Source organism: Spinacia oleracea, chromosome 3 (assembly GCF_020520425.1).
Source record: "Spinacia oleracea cultivar Varoflay chromosome 3, BTI_SOV_V1, whole genome shotgun sequence".
Classification (NCBI taxonomy): domain Eukaryota; kingdom Viridiplantae; phylum Streptophyta; class Magnoliopsida; order Caryophyllales; family Amaranthaceae; genus Spinacia; species Spinacia oleracea.
In genome coordinates, this window is record NC_079489.1 from 31,054,572 (window position 1) to 31,070,471 (window position 15,900).

General features: G+C 32.9%; 1 protein-coding gene and 1 long non-coding RNA gene across 15 annotated transcripts in view; one reads left to right on the top strand and one right to left on the bottom strand.

The window, feature by feature from the left end:
• Positions 1 to 1,858: 1,858 nt before the first annotated feature.
• On the top strand, positions 1,859 to 13,796 carry LOC130470278 (uncharacterized). The gene is made up of 3 exons (XR_008930280.1): positions 1,859 to 2,575; positions 11,509 to 11,682; positions 12,427 to 13,796. It is a non-coding gene; the product is annotated as an uncharacterized lncRNA (long non-coding RNA).
• Positions 13,797 to 14,696: 900 nt separating this feature from the next.
• LOC110801225 (chromatin structure-remodeling complex protein SYD) overlaps positions 14,697 to 15,900 on the bottom strand; it is a 52,395-nt gene continuing 51,191 nt past the window's right edge. For 11 of the 14 annotated variants that reach the window (XM_056840062.1, XM_056840063.1, XM_022006563.2 and 8 more), the window contains 2 exons: positions 15,385 to 15,492; positions 14,697 to 14,896 (listed from right to left, as the gene is read on the bottom strand). In XM_056840062.1, the coding sequence (XP_056696040.1) occupies positions 14,883 to 14,896; positions 15,385 to 15,492 (122 nt within the window). In that variant the 3' untranslated portion in view covers positions 14,697 to 14,882. The remainder of the gene's footprint in view (positions 14,897 to 15,384; positions 15,493 to 15,900) is intronic. The other 3 variants (XM_056840065.1, XM_056840064.1, XM_022006559.2) reach the window with 1 other exon arrangement.

Below are 15,900 nucleotides of genomic sequence, written 5' to 3' on the forward strand. Positions count from 1 at the left end.
ATAGTGTCCCTTTTTGAAATACTAGTTACGTTGTTGGACCGCGCGTTAGCGCGCGGTCCCCTAAGATATTGAAATAAATTGGCAGAACGGAATTAGAATATAAGTTGAGCGATAAGGGTAAAAAAACCCGAAAAAATTTAGCCAAAAAAAAAAAGGAGCTTAACAAAGAATGGAAATCTGAAACATTTTTTCTGTAATGCAATCCTACTACAGACAACGCTTATTACAGAGTATTCACAAACAACAAAACTCAATGGAACTCATCAGAGAGCATATCCAACAACGACAGCACAAAAGACCGCAATAGTGACAACATATACAACCATACAGTATATAACCTGTGAGCAAACAGGGAGAGCTCACTTAACTCTATCTAGTTAACTTCACTTGTTTCTGCAGCAGGCATGATGCACTCACTTAACTCTATGCGGTTAAGTTCATTTGTTTCGTCACCTATGGATGTAGCATAATTTTCCCATCCATTATGAAATCCAATTCGAACATTGGTTTTTCTTGTTAATATCGATTCAGACCTGACACCATAAAGAAAATTTAGCATTTACCACATACAATTCAGCATAAACAACGAATATAGTCAACCATTAACATATTATGTTGTCAGCCAACCAAACACATTAAACCAATGAATTATTTTCAATGTTAAGGTTCACATTAAGTTAATGAAATGAAGAAGCTAATAATCTATATTAAGTACAGAATCATCTACAAGACATGCAATTCTACCATCTAATGAAATAAAAGATCCAACTCAAACAAATAAAATTTATGTTGCTCCTATCAACAATCCATTCTCCATTGATTTGTCATCCATTATTCAAGTGTACTCTACAATTCCATCAGTTTGGAGAACAATCACAAAAGTAAGAAAGTTTCATCTCGAATCTGTTGATTAAACAAGAAGATCAATCACAAAAGTACGACCTACATTTAACTACCCCTCCCCTGGAAATAAACAGAGACCTTGTTGGGGCATTGCGGTAAATTGTATAAATTTATACAAGTGATGAGTGACATTTATGTCACTCCTAGGGGTAGTTTTTAGGTGTTTTTCTAGCTTATTTTATTATATATTTATCTAATTTTATCATTTTTAGCCTTTATTTATTTTATTTTATATTTTATAGCTTAATTAGCGTAATTAGTGACTTTTCTTTGTTTTTAGGCCTTAATTTCGTAATTTGTTTGTTTTTCTTGTTTTTATAATTCTATAGTTTAATTATTTTAGTTTTCATTATTAATTTTCTATTTCATTTTCAATTTCAATTTCAATTATTATTATTATTATTTTTATTTTTATTATTTTTGTTATTATTATTATTATTATTATTATTATTTATTTAATTTTTCTATTTCTAGTTTCTCTCTTATTTTCCATTTTTATTTTGTGTAGGTGCATGTTGTTCGGGAATCGAAATATAAGCTTAAAGGCCGGTCAAGAAAAGTCAACGTCTCAAACAACAACAACTACTCTCCATCACCCCTCCTTATCCTTCACCACACCACCACTTCATCTCTCCTTATCCTTCACCACCAACACCTTCTCGCCAACTTCAACACAGCCAACGGCATGGCACGCACCATCAGGCCATACCGCCATCATCTCCACCGAGCCACTGCAACAACTCCAATTCGCACCTCCTCCAACACAAAGCAACACCAAAAATCGCACAAAACAGAGAAAATACAGAGCAATTCGGGTTCGGTCGAACCGTAGTCGAACCGAAAATTTAGAGCTCTTGATTGTATGAGGTTCGGTCGAACCTCCTTTGAGTTCGCCCAAACCAGCAATTAAGTTCGCCCGAACCTTTTCGGGTTCGACCGAACATTTGAGCGCGAATTTCTGTACGGAATTAATGAAGCTCGACGGTTGTGATCGTTCGATGAGTATCCGACGGCCTCAGTTTGGCTGCGATTAATTGATGGAGGCCGTTGATGAACAACGATGATTGAAGATGGAGCGATGATAGATGATGATTAGCCGTGTGATTAGGAATCGGAAGCCCAAGATTGAATTCAGAGGTTGATGATTGATAAAGATGATGAAGATGAACGGTCGACGATGATGGATGATGATGGACCGCCTGGGTTGGATCAACGCAGCAGGGGAAGGAGACAAGAAAAATGAGGAAGCAATTTGAGGGTCTGATGTTTTTGAAAAGGAAAGGGGGGCATGATTTGATTTTGGGATTTTGAAAAGGAAATAATCGGTCTTGCGTGCAACAGGTGTACGTTAATATTAACGTGCACTAATATTTCACACGTGCGAAGCTAGCCGCGGATATGTCAGACCAAATGCTTACCACTTACCAACCTCCTCCCTTTCTCTCTCCTCCCATCACCCCCAGACACAAAAATGGCGGAGCATCTCACTCCTCCTCTTCACTCTGCTTCGATTCTCTCTCCTCCACTACTTCCTCCCTCTCTCTGGCAACTCTATTCGCCGTCACAACCTCTGTTATCCGCCAACTTCACCTCGTCTTCTCCGATTAGCTGTCGCGGAATCTCTCACCATACCTATTCTCTGGCTCCATCTCCTGCATCTGTTATTCTTCAGGTTATTATCTTTACTTTATTAATTTGCAATTGATTCTCTGATGATCAAAGTTAGAACCCTAATTTTCTCAAATGACCTTTTTTCTGGTGGTTAATTTGATGTTTTTGTTCTCGAGTTCGTCGATGTTATGAGCAACAAACTTGTGTATAAAAATTGGTTCTGGTACTCTCTATTTTCACTGCAATTGTTCATATTTCATCTCTTTAAACTTTGGGTGCATATAATTGTGCAAATTTTGGTTTGTATTATTGCGATTTGGTTGCAAAATCATATGATTTAGTTAATAACCCTATTCAATTATAAGTTGCCCAATGTCAAAAGTTATAATTGGTGTGCATATTAACTTATTGGTTTCAACTTTCAAGTATTATTATCTAACTTTTTGTAGTATAATGTTGCTGAATCTGATGGAAATTGGCTTGGTAAGTTTTTGTTATTCTCTGTGGTATATTGTATGTTGATATAAAATCAATGTATCTATTCTAGGTACTACTTTGCTTAAAAGTTACCCTTTTTGTGGTTAAAGTTATTCATATACAAGTAATAGTTTGAGATGTGAATGAGTGGAGTTGTTACCCTCGTTGTGAGCTCTTGTTTCCTTATCATTTGCTGGTTTTTTGCTTCTGGTATGGGACTCAGTTGCTTCTGGTATAGTTTGTTGCTTACCCTGTTATAGTTTGTTGCTTACCCTGGTATAGTTTGTTGCTCACCCTTATCAGTTGCTTCTGGTAAGCAACTCATGCCAATTTCGTCCAATGGTGTATTCAGCTACATATGTCATTGCACATTTTGGAATTTCAGTAGCGAGCCTGCTATACTAAGTTAAGGGAATCACTATTTCTCCTGTAGCGAGCCAGTTGTGAGTGTTATGGCTCCAGAAGGGGAAGACCAGCCTGCACTGTGTATTCAGTCCAATTTGTTGGGCAAATCTCCTTTGGCAGCTAGAGTCATAAACTGACTCTCATTATCTTCAAGGCTTTGAGCATTTGGGATCAATTTTTTGTATTCCCCTGCATAATAGGTTTCCCTTGCAAATAGATAATGCACAAAAAAGTAAGCTGCGTAGAGTATCCAAATGCAGTAGGCTAGCTCAAATTCATTGTTTTCAAGCTCTTTGCAACACAACCAGACATCCATGATACAATACCAAGATTAGTCAATTGGCTGACATCCCCATTTCTCATTCAAACAATCATTCCAATCCAGTACTCCCAACAACAGGAGCACTGACACTTCAAGCATAGCAGCAACAACACTTGACAACCTAATCTTTTTATGCCTATATATGTTCTACAATGTGTGGTTTTTTATTTATTATTAAGCCTATTAGCTCAACTGGCCGAGCACCGTGCAACTTGCGCGGAGATGTAGGTTTAAATCCTACATAGGCTATTGATTTTATTATGAAACTTCAGAAGTTAAAGTTAGGCTTTTTGAGTTAAAAAAATGTAAAATTTAGCATTTTTGAATTAAAAGTTAGCTTTAAGCCGTAGAAGTTAGGTTGACTTATATGATACTTTTCTTAACTTTTACTACACTAGAGCTAACTTTTATATTGATATTCTTAACTTTTACGGAGTAATTGATATTCCTAATTTTTCAATTAAGTGAAACCTCAGAAGTTAAAAGTTAGCCCTTTTGAGTAAAAAAGTTAAAGTTAGCATTTTTGAATCAAAAGTTAGCCTTCAAGCAGTAAAAGTTAGATGAACTTATATGAGAATTTTCTTAACTTTTACTATACCAGAGCTAACTTTTATATGGATATTCTTAACTTTTACGGAGTAATTGATATTCCTAATTTTTCAATTTAGTGAAACCTCGGATGTTAAAGTCTTTTTGAGTAAAAAAAGTTAAAGTTAGCATTTTTGAATTAAAAGTTAGCTTTAAGCCGTAAAAGTTAGGTGAACTTATATGATACTTTTCTTAACTTTTACTACGCCAGAGCTAACTTTTATATTGATATTCTTAACTTTTACGGAGTAATTGATATTCTAATTTTTCAATTAAGTGAAACCTCAGAAGTTAAAAGTTAGCATTTTTGAGTAAAAAAAAAGTTAAAGTTAGCATTTTTGAATCAAAAGTTAGCCTTCAAACAGTAAAAGTTAGATGAACTTATATGAGACTTTTCTTAACTTTTCACTTAAGTGAAAACTCAGAAGTTAAAGTTAAAGTTATAAAATTTCCATAACTTTAACCTATAAAATTACAACTTTAACACAGAAAATTACAATGTGTGAAAATAAAAATAATGCATGACTCACATTAGCTGAACAAAGGTAAAAATATAAAAGTCAGACTTTTAGCAGTTAAAGTTAAGTTATTAAAAGTAAAAGTTATCAATTTTGAGATGACGGAAGACTGCCTTAACTTTTAGAACAATTTCCATAACTTTAACCTATAAAACTACAAATTTAACACATAAAAGTACAATGTGTGAAATAAAGAAAATGCACGACTCACATTAATGACGGAAGACTGTCTTAACTTTTAGAACAATTTCCATAACTTTAACCAACATAACCACAACTTTAACACATAAAATTACAAGGTGTGGAATAAAACAGATTGCATGACTCACATTAGGCGAAGAAAGGTAGAAATATAAAAGTCAGTCTTTTAGTAGTTAAAGTTAAGTTAATAAAAGTAAAAGTTAGGTTTGAGACGACGAAAAACTGCTTTAACTTTTAGAACAATTTCCATAACTTTAACCTACATAACCACAACTTTAACACATAAAATTACAATGTGTGAAATAAAAATAATGCATGACTCACATTAGCTGAAGTAAGGTAAAAATATAAAAGTCAGACTTTTAGCGGTTAAAGTTAAGTTATTAAAAGTAAAAGTTAGGCTTGAGTCGACGGAAGACTGTCTTAACTTTTAGAACAATTTCCATAACTTTAACCAACATAACCACAACTTTAACACATAAAATTACAAGGTGTGGAATAAAACAGATTGCATGACTCACATTAGTCGAAGAAAGGTAGAAATATAAAAGTCAGACTTTTAGTAGTTAAAGTTAAATTAATAAAAGTAAAAGTTAGGTTTGAGACGATGAAAAACTATCTTAACTTTTAGAACAGTTTTCATAACTTTAACCTACATAACCACAACTTTAACACATAAAATAATGCACGACTCACATTAGCTGAAGAAAGGTAAAATTATAAAAGTCAGACTTTTAGCAGTTAAAGTTAAGTTATTAAAAGTAAAAGTTAGGCTTTAACTTTTCTTTAGCTTTTAGTCTTTTACTACATCAACTTTTATGTTGATATTCCTAACTCTTCACGTAAGTGTAACCCCAGAAGTTAAAGTTAGTCTTATTGAGTGAAAAAATTAAAGTTAGGCTTTTTGCATTAAAAGTTAAGCTTCATGTAGTAATAGTTACGTAAATTGATATAATTTTTTTTCTTAACTTTTACTACACTAGGGCTAACTTTTATGTTGATATTCCTAACTTTTCACTTATGTGTAACCTCATAACCTAGTTCGCAACTTGCAAGCATGTATAGGCTATGCGGGATTTGAACCCACACCATGTACATAATTTTGCACATCGCTCTGCCATTTGAGCTAATAGCCTTTTGTAGTAGGACTGGAAAAAGCAATAGAATCAAACGAGGAATCTGGTGGATCTTCTTCCTCAATAGGAGTGGGACTGAAGGCAATGTTTGATCATCCCAGAACACACTATATCTGGTGCAGCAGCAGGGCTGCAGTATTCACAGTTTGGCATTTTATTGACATCATAAAAAATGATAGGAGTACTTAAAACTATCAGGAGTAACTAACCCTGCCCTAAAAGCAATAGCACCATTATTAGTTTGGCACATTGTTGGTTGGACAGACCCTAAGAATGGGAGGGGAGACGCATAGGGAATCCACACCAATTCATAAGCCAATCAATATCACCATCATCAGTCAAACAAAATCACCATCATCACTCAAACAAAAGTTATGATCAAGCATAACTTACCCTCCTACACTTACGCCTAAAAAGAAAAGGAAGCTATATTTTGGTATTCTAATCAGGAGGACCCTTTTTGTGCTATAGTGTATCAAGCATTAGCAATTGAATGGTATAAATTCAATAAAACTTATTTGTTGTATACAAGACATTTTTGTTGGTTTACAGAGGGTTGTAAGGTGGAATGAAATTGATAACATTTTCAGGGTTGCTTGCTTGTTGCTTCTGTAAAATTACTGTGGTGATTAAACCTCTTCTACCATACCATCCTGCCCAGCACACACAAAATCGCAACAACACAAACATAGAAAAACAAAATCTCAACATAATTCGCAGAATAAATACTAAAAATCGCAACAATTGATAAAACCTAATAGAAAACCTAAATCAAAACAAAACATTGAAAATTATTGACGATGAAGAACAAAGAATAAACGCACTAGAAAACCTAAATCAAAGCTAAAATATGAACACCTAAATATCAACAAACCAAAAGACGAAAACAAACCTTGAATAACAATGGAGGAGAACGCAGCAAAGTCGCAGCAGAGATATTCGTAGATCGATTGAGGCAGAAGAGACTAGCAGCAAAAGGTGGAAGAAATGGCAAGAGAAATCGCAGCCAGAAAAATCGCCGCCAGAGAAGAAAGGGAAGAGAGAGAAGAACGCTTGAGAGGAGAGAGATAGAGCAAATGAGAGTTACTTCACAGTATACCCTTGATTTCACACGTGTTAGCTAAGTGGGTTTGTCTAAAATGGGCTTGGTGTACAATAAATTACTGTACACCCTTTGTAAATAAGATTTTGTGAAAAGGAAAACAAGAAGCTACGGAGCTTCTTTCCTCCTTTTTCATTCTTTTTTTCCTTTTCCTTTTTTTTTTTTTTTTTTTTTAATTTCTTTCTTTTGTTTTATTTTAGTTTTTTTTCTCTTTAATTTATCTATTAATCTTTAGTATAAATAGCTTTAGCTCTTTTAATTTTGGGAGATTTTTTACCATGTAACTTTTTAGTTTTAGTTCTCATTTTTCTTAGGGTTTAGGGTTTTAGTTTAGTATTGTTTAGAGAGAAAAAGTGAGAAAAATTAATGGAAAGCTTGGATTTTGGATGATTGAAGGAGCAATCTAGAGATTTGAAACAACTTCTTAGCTTCACTCAATGAGAATTTCTTACTCTCTCTTCTCTTTTATTTCCTTATTTATTGTTTTCATTTATTTTTTTAATTAGTTTAATTATTTTTGTTTAGCTTAATGATTCATGTTTAGATTAGTTGTTATTATTGCTTAGAACCATGTTTTTAGTTGTTAATTTCAATAAATTTTGTGTTTTTATGTTAATTGAGTAGTTTATTGATTAGGGTTTGGTGAAAACTCAACATTGATTGGTTTGAGTGTTTGTGTTTGGAAATTAGGGATTTTCATGATTAAATTATTACATGTTTAGGCATTTCCAATACATGTTGCATTTAACTTGATCAATTAAGTGTTTCATGATTGCTTGGAGTAGTCTAGTTGGGTTGAAAAGGGATTAAAGACCTAAACTTGATTATGTAGTTGAATTAGGACTTTGATTTACCCCGTGTATGATAGGGTAGAACGGAAGTTCATCCTTGATGCTTAGGGAAATTGCTCGCATGTCGGGAGATGGTTGGAGCTATTTGTGAATTTAACGCTTATTTTGTAGTGCTTGTGAATTTTCCCCGTTTTCAATTCTCTTATGTCAATTCCATGATTTGTTGTTGTTTGACCCATTCCCTAATCTCGTTTGCTTTTGGTTTCTTAGTTAAGTTGATTTAGTTTTAGTTAGTTAGTTGACTTTCCAACTCGTTTCGACCTAGCTTGTTGTTCGATTAGCATAAATTAGCGCACCTTAGTCCTTGTGGATTCCGACCCTTGCTTACCGCTTTACTTGTGTTTAGTGGTTAGTTTAGGTAATTTGTTTGATTAGGAGAGACTAGTAAACGACCTAGTTTCTACCTCGATCAACAAGCATAACCATCATACTAATACATTTAATTATCCCTACAAATAATCATACTTTGATGCAAATCGGAGTAAGAGTTCTCTTATAACTTCAATATCTTCAAGAAAGAAATGACAATCCAAAAAAGGACAATTAAAAAATCTACATTTCATATAATATTTCATCACATCCAACCAGAGACATTGTTGTCTTAATAGTTAACCATCTCTTCGAACAGTGGTGCAAGAAAACAAGATGATAGCACACACCAGCATAAAACTCTAGACACAAATGGTCTAGTGTACTTCTAAGATCCATCAAGCTAATAGAAATGGGTTTGAAGCATAAAATATTGTGAGAAATGGTTCACAAAATATACCAGAAACGACAAAAATACCAAATGAAATCATGTAATCTAATCAAGTACAGTATGAAGCTAAAGGTTAAGGGGAATATAGTGTGGGGGGCTTACAAACAGAGAGGGGCTTCACTTAAAACCACAATAGAGGATTAATTGACAGAGGAATATTGATCTCAAGCTCCTTCACATTTTCAAGAGAAACAAGCTCAACAAGATTCAATACAACAGGTGATGTCAAAGGAGCCATCTTGTTTGCCCGCGTCTCGAAACCCTAAATGTACGAAACATATCAGCTTAACTTCATCTCAAAATAATATAGTCACAAGTCTAGACCCTTATAAATTAAGTTGAAAAAAATTAAGTATAAAACAAGAGAAAGACATTTATAATCTGGAAATAAGTATAAAACATTTATAATATGGACAGTCTCATCTGTCAAAGCTCAATGGAGAAAGATCTCATCTCTTGCAGCCAGTAAACCATTAAGCGTCTCCATTTCCTTGCAGCAGGAGGGAATATTATCACCATGCTTACTTGTGCCTCGAAAAAATGAGAAAAAAAAATATGTAAGGGGTAATTTAGAAAACCAAAAATTCCCAAACAACTTCCAACACAAAGACGGGAAATTAGATGTATGAAGAGATTCACTCAAACTCTTTCACATCCATTCGTCATACTGGTCATCAAAGCACCTATAACGAATTCAGGGTTATATACTATACAACTCACATGTTGCTAATAGAGTAGATACTATCTAGAATCAAAATATGTTCATATTGATATGTAACTCTTACCTACTTACTCTTTATGGAAAGGAGAAGGCAGGAGCTGAGAATGGCAAACTAAACAGAACATAAAGCTAAGTTATCCTCAGATCAAAATGTATCTCAAAATTCGGCAATAAGTACAACATAACTAAGAATAATAAGCCCCCGAAGCATCTCATTCCCAAAAGAAAAGATCAAAAATTGTACGCATGCCAACCAACCAACACTGCTAACAATGATTGTGACTTGCGAGTTTAGTTCCCATCTTGGCACTACTATAAGGATCTGATTCCAAAAGAAAAAATGCTACAGGACTGAATATTTCAAATGGATTGCTTCTATTTTTCACGTCTACACACTCCTTTTAGGTTCCTTAGTTTTGGCAGTTCACTCTCTTCATAAGCTAAAGTACACCAAAACTAATCAAGATCGGTAACCAGGCATACACAGATACAGAATTAACCTAGATTCCAAACATTTTAGAAACTAAATTTTATAGAAGACAGACAATTAACCCAATGTCACACTAACTATAGAATCCGGACATCGTAACTACAGACTAAAAAAACTTCCCACCAAATTATTTTGTTCGCAAATGAAATTAGGCCCCAAAAATCAAAACTTAGAAAGTAAAAAATGACTGATTCTTATGCATATGCATCAGTTAATACTTAAGATAGACTTTCAATTACTCAAGTAGTTATATACATCAAACAAGAACTGGATAAAACATAACGAGTTGAAAAAACTGGAAACAGAGGTGCGTGTTCATTTTAAAATACACGGCTAGGAATTACCATTAGAGGACACTTAGTCCAAAAGAAAATAATGCTATAATGGTTGTTGTTTACTGTTTCATTATTAACCCGGTCATCCATTAGTTACAAACTGACCAACATCATATCTAAAAGTTCAGATCAAACATAATCATACATTAATTTCTTAAAGCTAATATAACCCTAATTTTCTTGATATTCAAATATCATGTTCTTACTTCTTCATCAGAAACATTAATTGAAAATTTAACACAATTCATACATATTAAAGGTAACCATGACTTATCCCCCGATCCTTAGTAAGTCCTCAGCTAAGCCATACTGCAAAATCGAAATATACACAACTCACCTAATTATCCGATCTCAATAACCGTATAACCTTCAACACAACACAATATCCAGATAAAACAAAAGAAAAAAGCTTAAATCTGGTAGAGTGATCAAATACTCTTAAACAGTTTATTGCCAAATATAAAATTTTCTGGAAACTCTATACTTTGAAAAATTTCAAGTACTATTCCATTGTTAATGAAACAGCATGTCTTGAATATTTTCTCCTAAAAGTTGATATTCTTGAACTAACCAAAAACGTATTTTTGATAATGTATTGAGTTGGGTAGCCTTAGTCTGAAATTAATCTTCCCGGTAGTATTTTTCTTTGGGGTAAGGTGAAAAGAACAAACTCAGGGACAAATTTGCCTCTAAATCATTAGTCATTAGTTACTTATTTTGATCCTATATTTCCCTCAAGATCAAATCCCATGATATAATACGACTAATTTTATCCGCCTCACCCTGAATTATTCTGCAAATATGATGGTGCAGGGGTGTGCACAGTGCTCTTGGTGCACTGGTGTCCAAATGACATGCAATAAATATAAAACGCGCATATCTTGTTGAATCCGAAGAAGAAAAGAACAAACGTTGTTTTTTTGATAAAAAAAGAACAAACGTTGTTCTTTTGTTAAAAAAAAGAACAAACGTTGTTCTTTTGTTAAAAAAAAGAACAATGACTGCTCTGTCCCTTTTTTTTCGTTTCTTTTGTTTTTCACTCCATTTTTCTGGTATATATACCTTATTTTTTATAATTTTCAAATCAGAATTTGTGAAGAGGAGAGAGAAACACTATGGAAAGGAGAGAGAAACTGTGAAGAGGCGAGAGAAAGTAATGGAAAATTCTCAGATGTTGGTTGATTTTTCTATTTCAATATCAAATTCTATTGATTATTCTTCTTCAAATTTGAATTCCTCTGCTGATAATCCGATTTGTGAAGGTAATTTTTCAATTTTTTAAAACGAATTACTTATTTATGATGATTTTGATTTCCATGGTTCATTATTTTCATCATTTCAATTTATTTTGATTTTTTTGATCATTTCGATTTCTGCATTTCTCAATAACCTTGATTAATGTATTTTGATTCTATATTTTGATAATTTTGATGATTAATGTATCTTGATTATATATTTCTGATGATTTTGATTTCTGTTATTTTTTCGATTTTATATGTTCTTTTAGTCTTATCTTTTGTTCTTTTATATATTGGTTCTCATATATGTATTAAGAGATTGTAATAATACAGAAAATAATTATTGAACATGTTGTTCTTTTTTGCTTTAGGTTGTTGTTCTTTGTTCTTTTTTGCTTTAGCTTGTTGTTCTTTTGATATTACACACTTCAAATCAAATTGTTCTTTTACCATTTTTGTTGTTCTTTTATCTTTTTTGTTGTTCTTTTTTCACATGGTTAAAATAAGTGTTCTACATGATATGTTCTTTTCTCCTATTTTTAATGTTCTTTTTCTTTACTTTATTATGTTCTTTTATGCTCTATTGTTGTTCATTTTTTTATTGGTAATGTTGTTTTACATGGTTAAAATAAGTGTTCTACATGATATGTTCTTTTCTGTATTTATAATGTTCTTTTTCTTTATTTATAATGTTCTTTTAGGTTCATCATCTTTTTGTTCTTTTGAGGAATTGCTCTGTTTATTCAGCCTCTCTTCTTGTTCTTTCAGCTGTTTTTGAAGATTTGACATCATTTGTTGCTGGTCAAGTAAAAGCTTCATTTGCTCTTCAATACTGTACTTTTTGAAAAAAGAACAAACATAAAAGAACATTAAGATTTATATCTAATAAACATAAAAGAACAGAACAACAAAACCCAAAAAAAAAAAAAAAACAAGTGCACCGTTCTTATCATGAACATGGCTTGTATTTCTTCTCCTCCCCCCTCTTTTTTTTTAGTTTTTTTATTTTTCATTTTCTATATATATAATATTTCTCCTATTGGATTCATAACTTCTCATTTTAAAAACACATTCTTGAGAGAGAAAGAGGAGTGCTTTTAGTTTCTCCCAACAAAAGAGAGATTTTATGAGAGAGAAAGTTCAAAACAAATTTTCTCCTTCTTTTTCTGAAATGTGATTTTAATTGAATTACGTTTACAAAAAACGAGTTTATTAAGCGAAATACTATTTCAATTTCGCTATTTTTTGAATTTTTTTATTCATTCAAAGAGGTTTATGCTGTTGATGAAGGTGCATCGGGTGATTAAGGTAAATTTTCTCGTTCTTAATTCTATGTTCTTTTTAAATTTTAATGTTCTTTTCTTATAACTTTCTATTTCTGTGGCATCAAAACAGTGTGTTCTTTTTTAGAATCAGCAATTGTTCTTTTTACATATTTATAGTGTTGTTTTCAGATATATTTTGATAAATAAAATAACGGAAGTAGAACATAAATTGGTTGAAAAAGAACATTTCCAGAACTTAAAAGAACAAGAAAAAATATAGATATGGTTTTAAAGTTCATCAAAGGTTCGTCGTTTTATTTTTTAATTAGAAAATAAATTGGTTGGAAAAGAACATTTACAGAACTTAAAAGAACAAGAAAAATTATAAATCTGGTTTTAAAGTTCATCAAAGGTTCGTCGTTTTATTTTTTAATTAGAACATACTGTAAATTGGTTGGAAAAGAACATTTCCAGAACTTAAAAGAACAAGAAAAAATATAACTGCTTTTTATATTTGTACCTTTTGTCTGATTTGTCAAATTGTGTTCTTTTTGTTAGTGTTCTTTTTGTTAATGTTCTTTTTTTTTGCGGTTTTTATTTTTATTGCGTTTTATTGTTATGTGCGTTTTGGGACAGGTGCACCAAGAGCACCATGCACACCCCTGCACAATCTGAGCGTTGGAATTATTCCACTAACAATATCATTCCCATCCCTCCATCTCCCTCTGTCTCCATAATTTCTTATCTAAGCATATACATTTCGTATTTCTGAAATCTTTAAAAAATGGATCCCTTCCTTTTCTTCGCTCTATCTTTTACCCAAAAAAGGGAGCTTGTTTCCCTCCCCTCCTTCCTTTCTCTCCATTTTTTTTATCCAAACATATTGTTAGGTTGGTTTGTAGGACAGATTGTCAGTTCTATTGCAGCATATGGTGAAATCAAATTGAGATCAAACTAGCTTACGATGATAAACCTCAACTACTGTCCTCTAAACGTACGACCATGGCAAAACCTATAAGCATCTAGTGAAAACTCCAACGATACTCAGATAGCAAGAATATCAAGGAAATAAGCCTGCCATGCACACATCAGCTCTTTTAAATCAAACATTTTCCAAAAATCAATAACAATCAAACAATATCCAGATATCATTTACCCAATTAGTTTTATGACCAAACCCTAAATTTCCAACAATTAAATCAAACTCCACCCTCGATTTACATTTTGCAAGTCAAATTAACAATAACCCAAAATAAAATGATGAAAATTGTGCTTAAAGATAAAATTAGAGAAAAATAAACCTTTTCCTCATTTCAATGTTGGCCTTCTTTCAGCAAAATTGATAACCATCGAATGATCATCACAATCAAGCATTCTAACTTAATAGAGGTACATAAAAATAATTATCGCAAGTGGAAGAGGCAAAAATAATTTAATTTAATTATTTCACCTTTTATTTAGAGTTAACACGTCATTTTAGTTGTGGTTGAAATCTATCGAGTAAAATCAATAGCCAGGATTAATTTGTGTTATCAACCGTAATCGTCGACTAAGCTAGAAGGCCTGTAAGTTTATTTACAGCCAATAAAGTCAAGCTGGGTGGTGCCAGACGCCAGACGGGGCACCCTAAAGCTCCTGATTCAACACCCATGACGGGAAATTTGGAACGGATCAGACTATGTTAGGCGCGTTTTAAATTCCCCCCCCCCCCCCCCCCCCTAGCATCATAGCAAATGCATGGAAACTAGATGCACTAATAAAGCATTCAAAAAGTACAATGTAAAAAGATCTATAGATTGGCCAAGCCTTACTTTGATGAAACATATACATAATAATTGTTTACGAATGAACAACTAAATTTTTACAGACATAAGATGACAGTTATCACAGCTTCTTGCAGTATCAAGACAACCAGAATCTGTAGATGGTTTACCAGTATCAAGTATCATGATCAGCATTTTAATCAGTACAACCTGCAAATGAACAAACATATTTCCGAGTCAAGCAAATAAACAGATGCTGGCAATGGTAACTGGATAGGTACTAGGAAGAGACGTCAAGAATGACCAAATTATTGATTCTAACACGCTTGTATTGAAGGTTGATTATAGTATTGTCAAAATATACCATAGTGCTCTTTTTTTTTTTAATCTTTTTATTCTAAAGTTGAAGCTGCTAAAATATCAGAATCTACAACACAGAAAGCTGTTGGAGCATCACCATCATCTTGTTCAGCACTATCATCATGCCCTAAACAACGGTAAGGAAATTACTTTTTTAGTTTCACAGAGACAGTTTGTTTTCCCCTTCTCATAGAGACAATTTGACAACGTTCGTGTTTAGTTACCACTATCGGCATCAAGCATGTTAAAAATAAACAAAGCAACATTTATTATGCATAAGCAAAACGGATAATGGCATTTTTTTAAGGATGATAAGCAAAAACTATTATTGCACATACCATGACACTTTTCTTTATCAGTTGATGACAGAGTTGAAGTTTCAGGAGTATCAGAACCTTTAAAGATATCACCAGTATCATCATGTTTGACATCTCCATCTTTAGGCCCTAAAATACATGCAGAACAATCATATTATAATCTCTCCGTTTCCGAATAAGGGCATCACTTGCTTAAAATGGCCGTATCCAGATAAGTGCATCACTACTATAAATGGCAACTTCCTCTAAAATTTTATTATTTCTCTCTCCTTCGACCCACCCCACTTGCCATTAATTTAATTTTCACTTGTCTTTCTATCGCCTTCTACTTAACTCACTCACCCCTTTATACCCTTTGTTTATTCTATAAAGTATCCCACTTGCATATTAAAATAAGCACATCAAATACGTAGCCTAAAACTCAATGCAAATTCATGTGTTGCACTTTGATAGAAACAAAGGCAGTAACAATTTAGTTTCCTTCTCTACCCTTTTTCGTGTAATGGTTGTAATTTCAGAACAAAAAAACAACCAAAA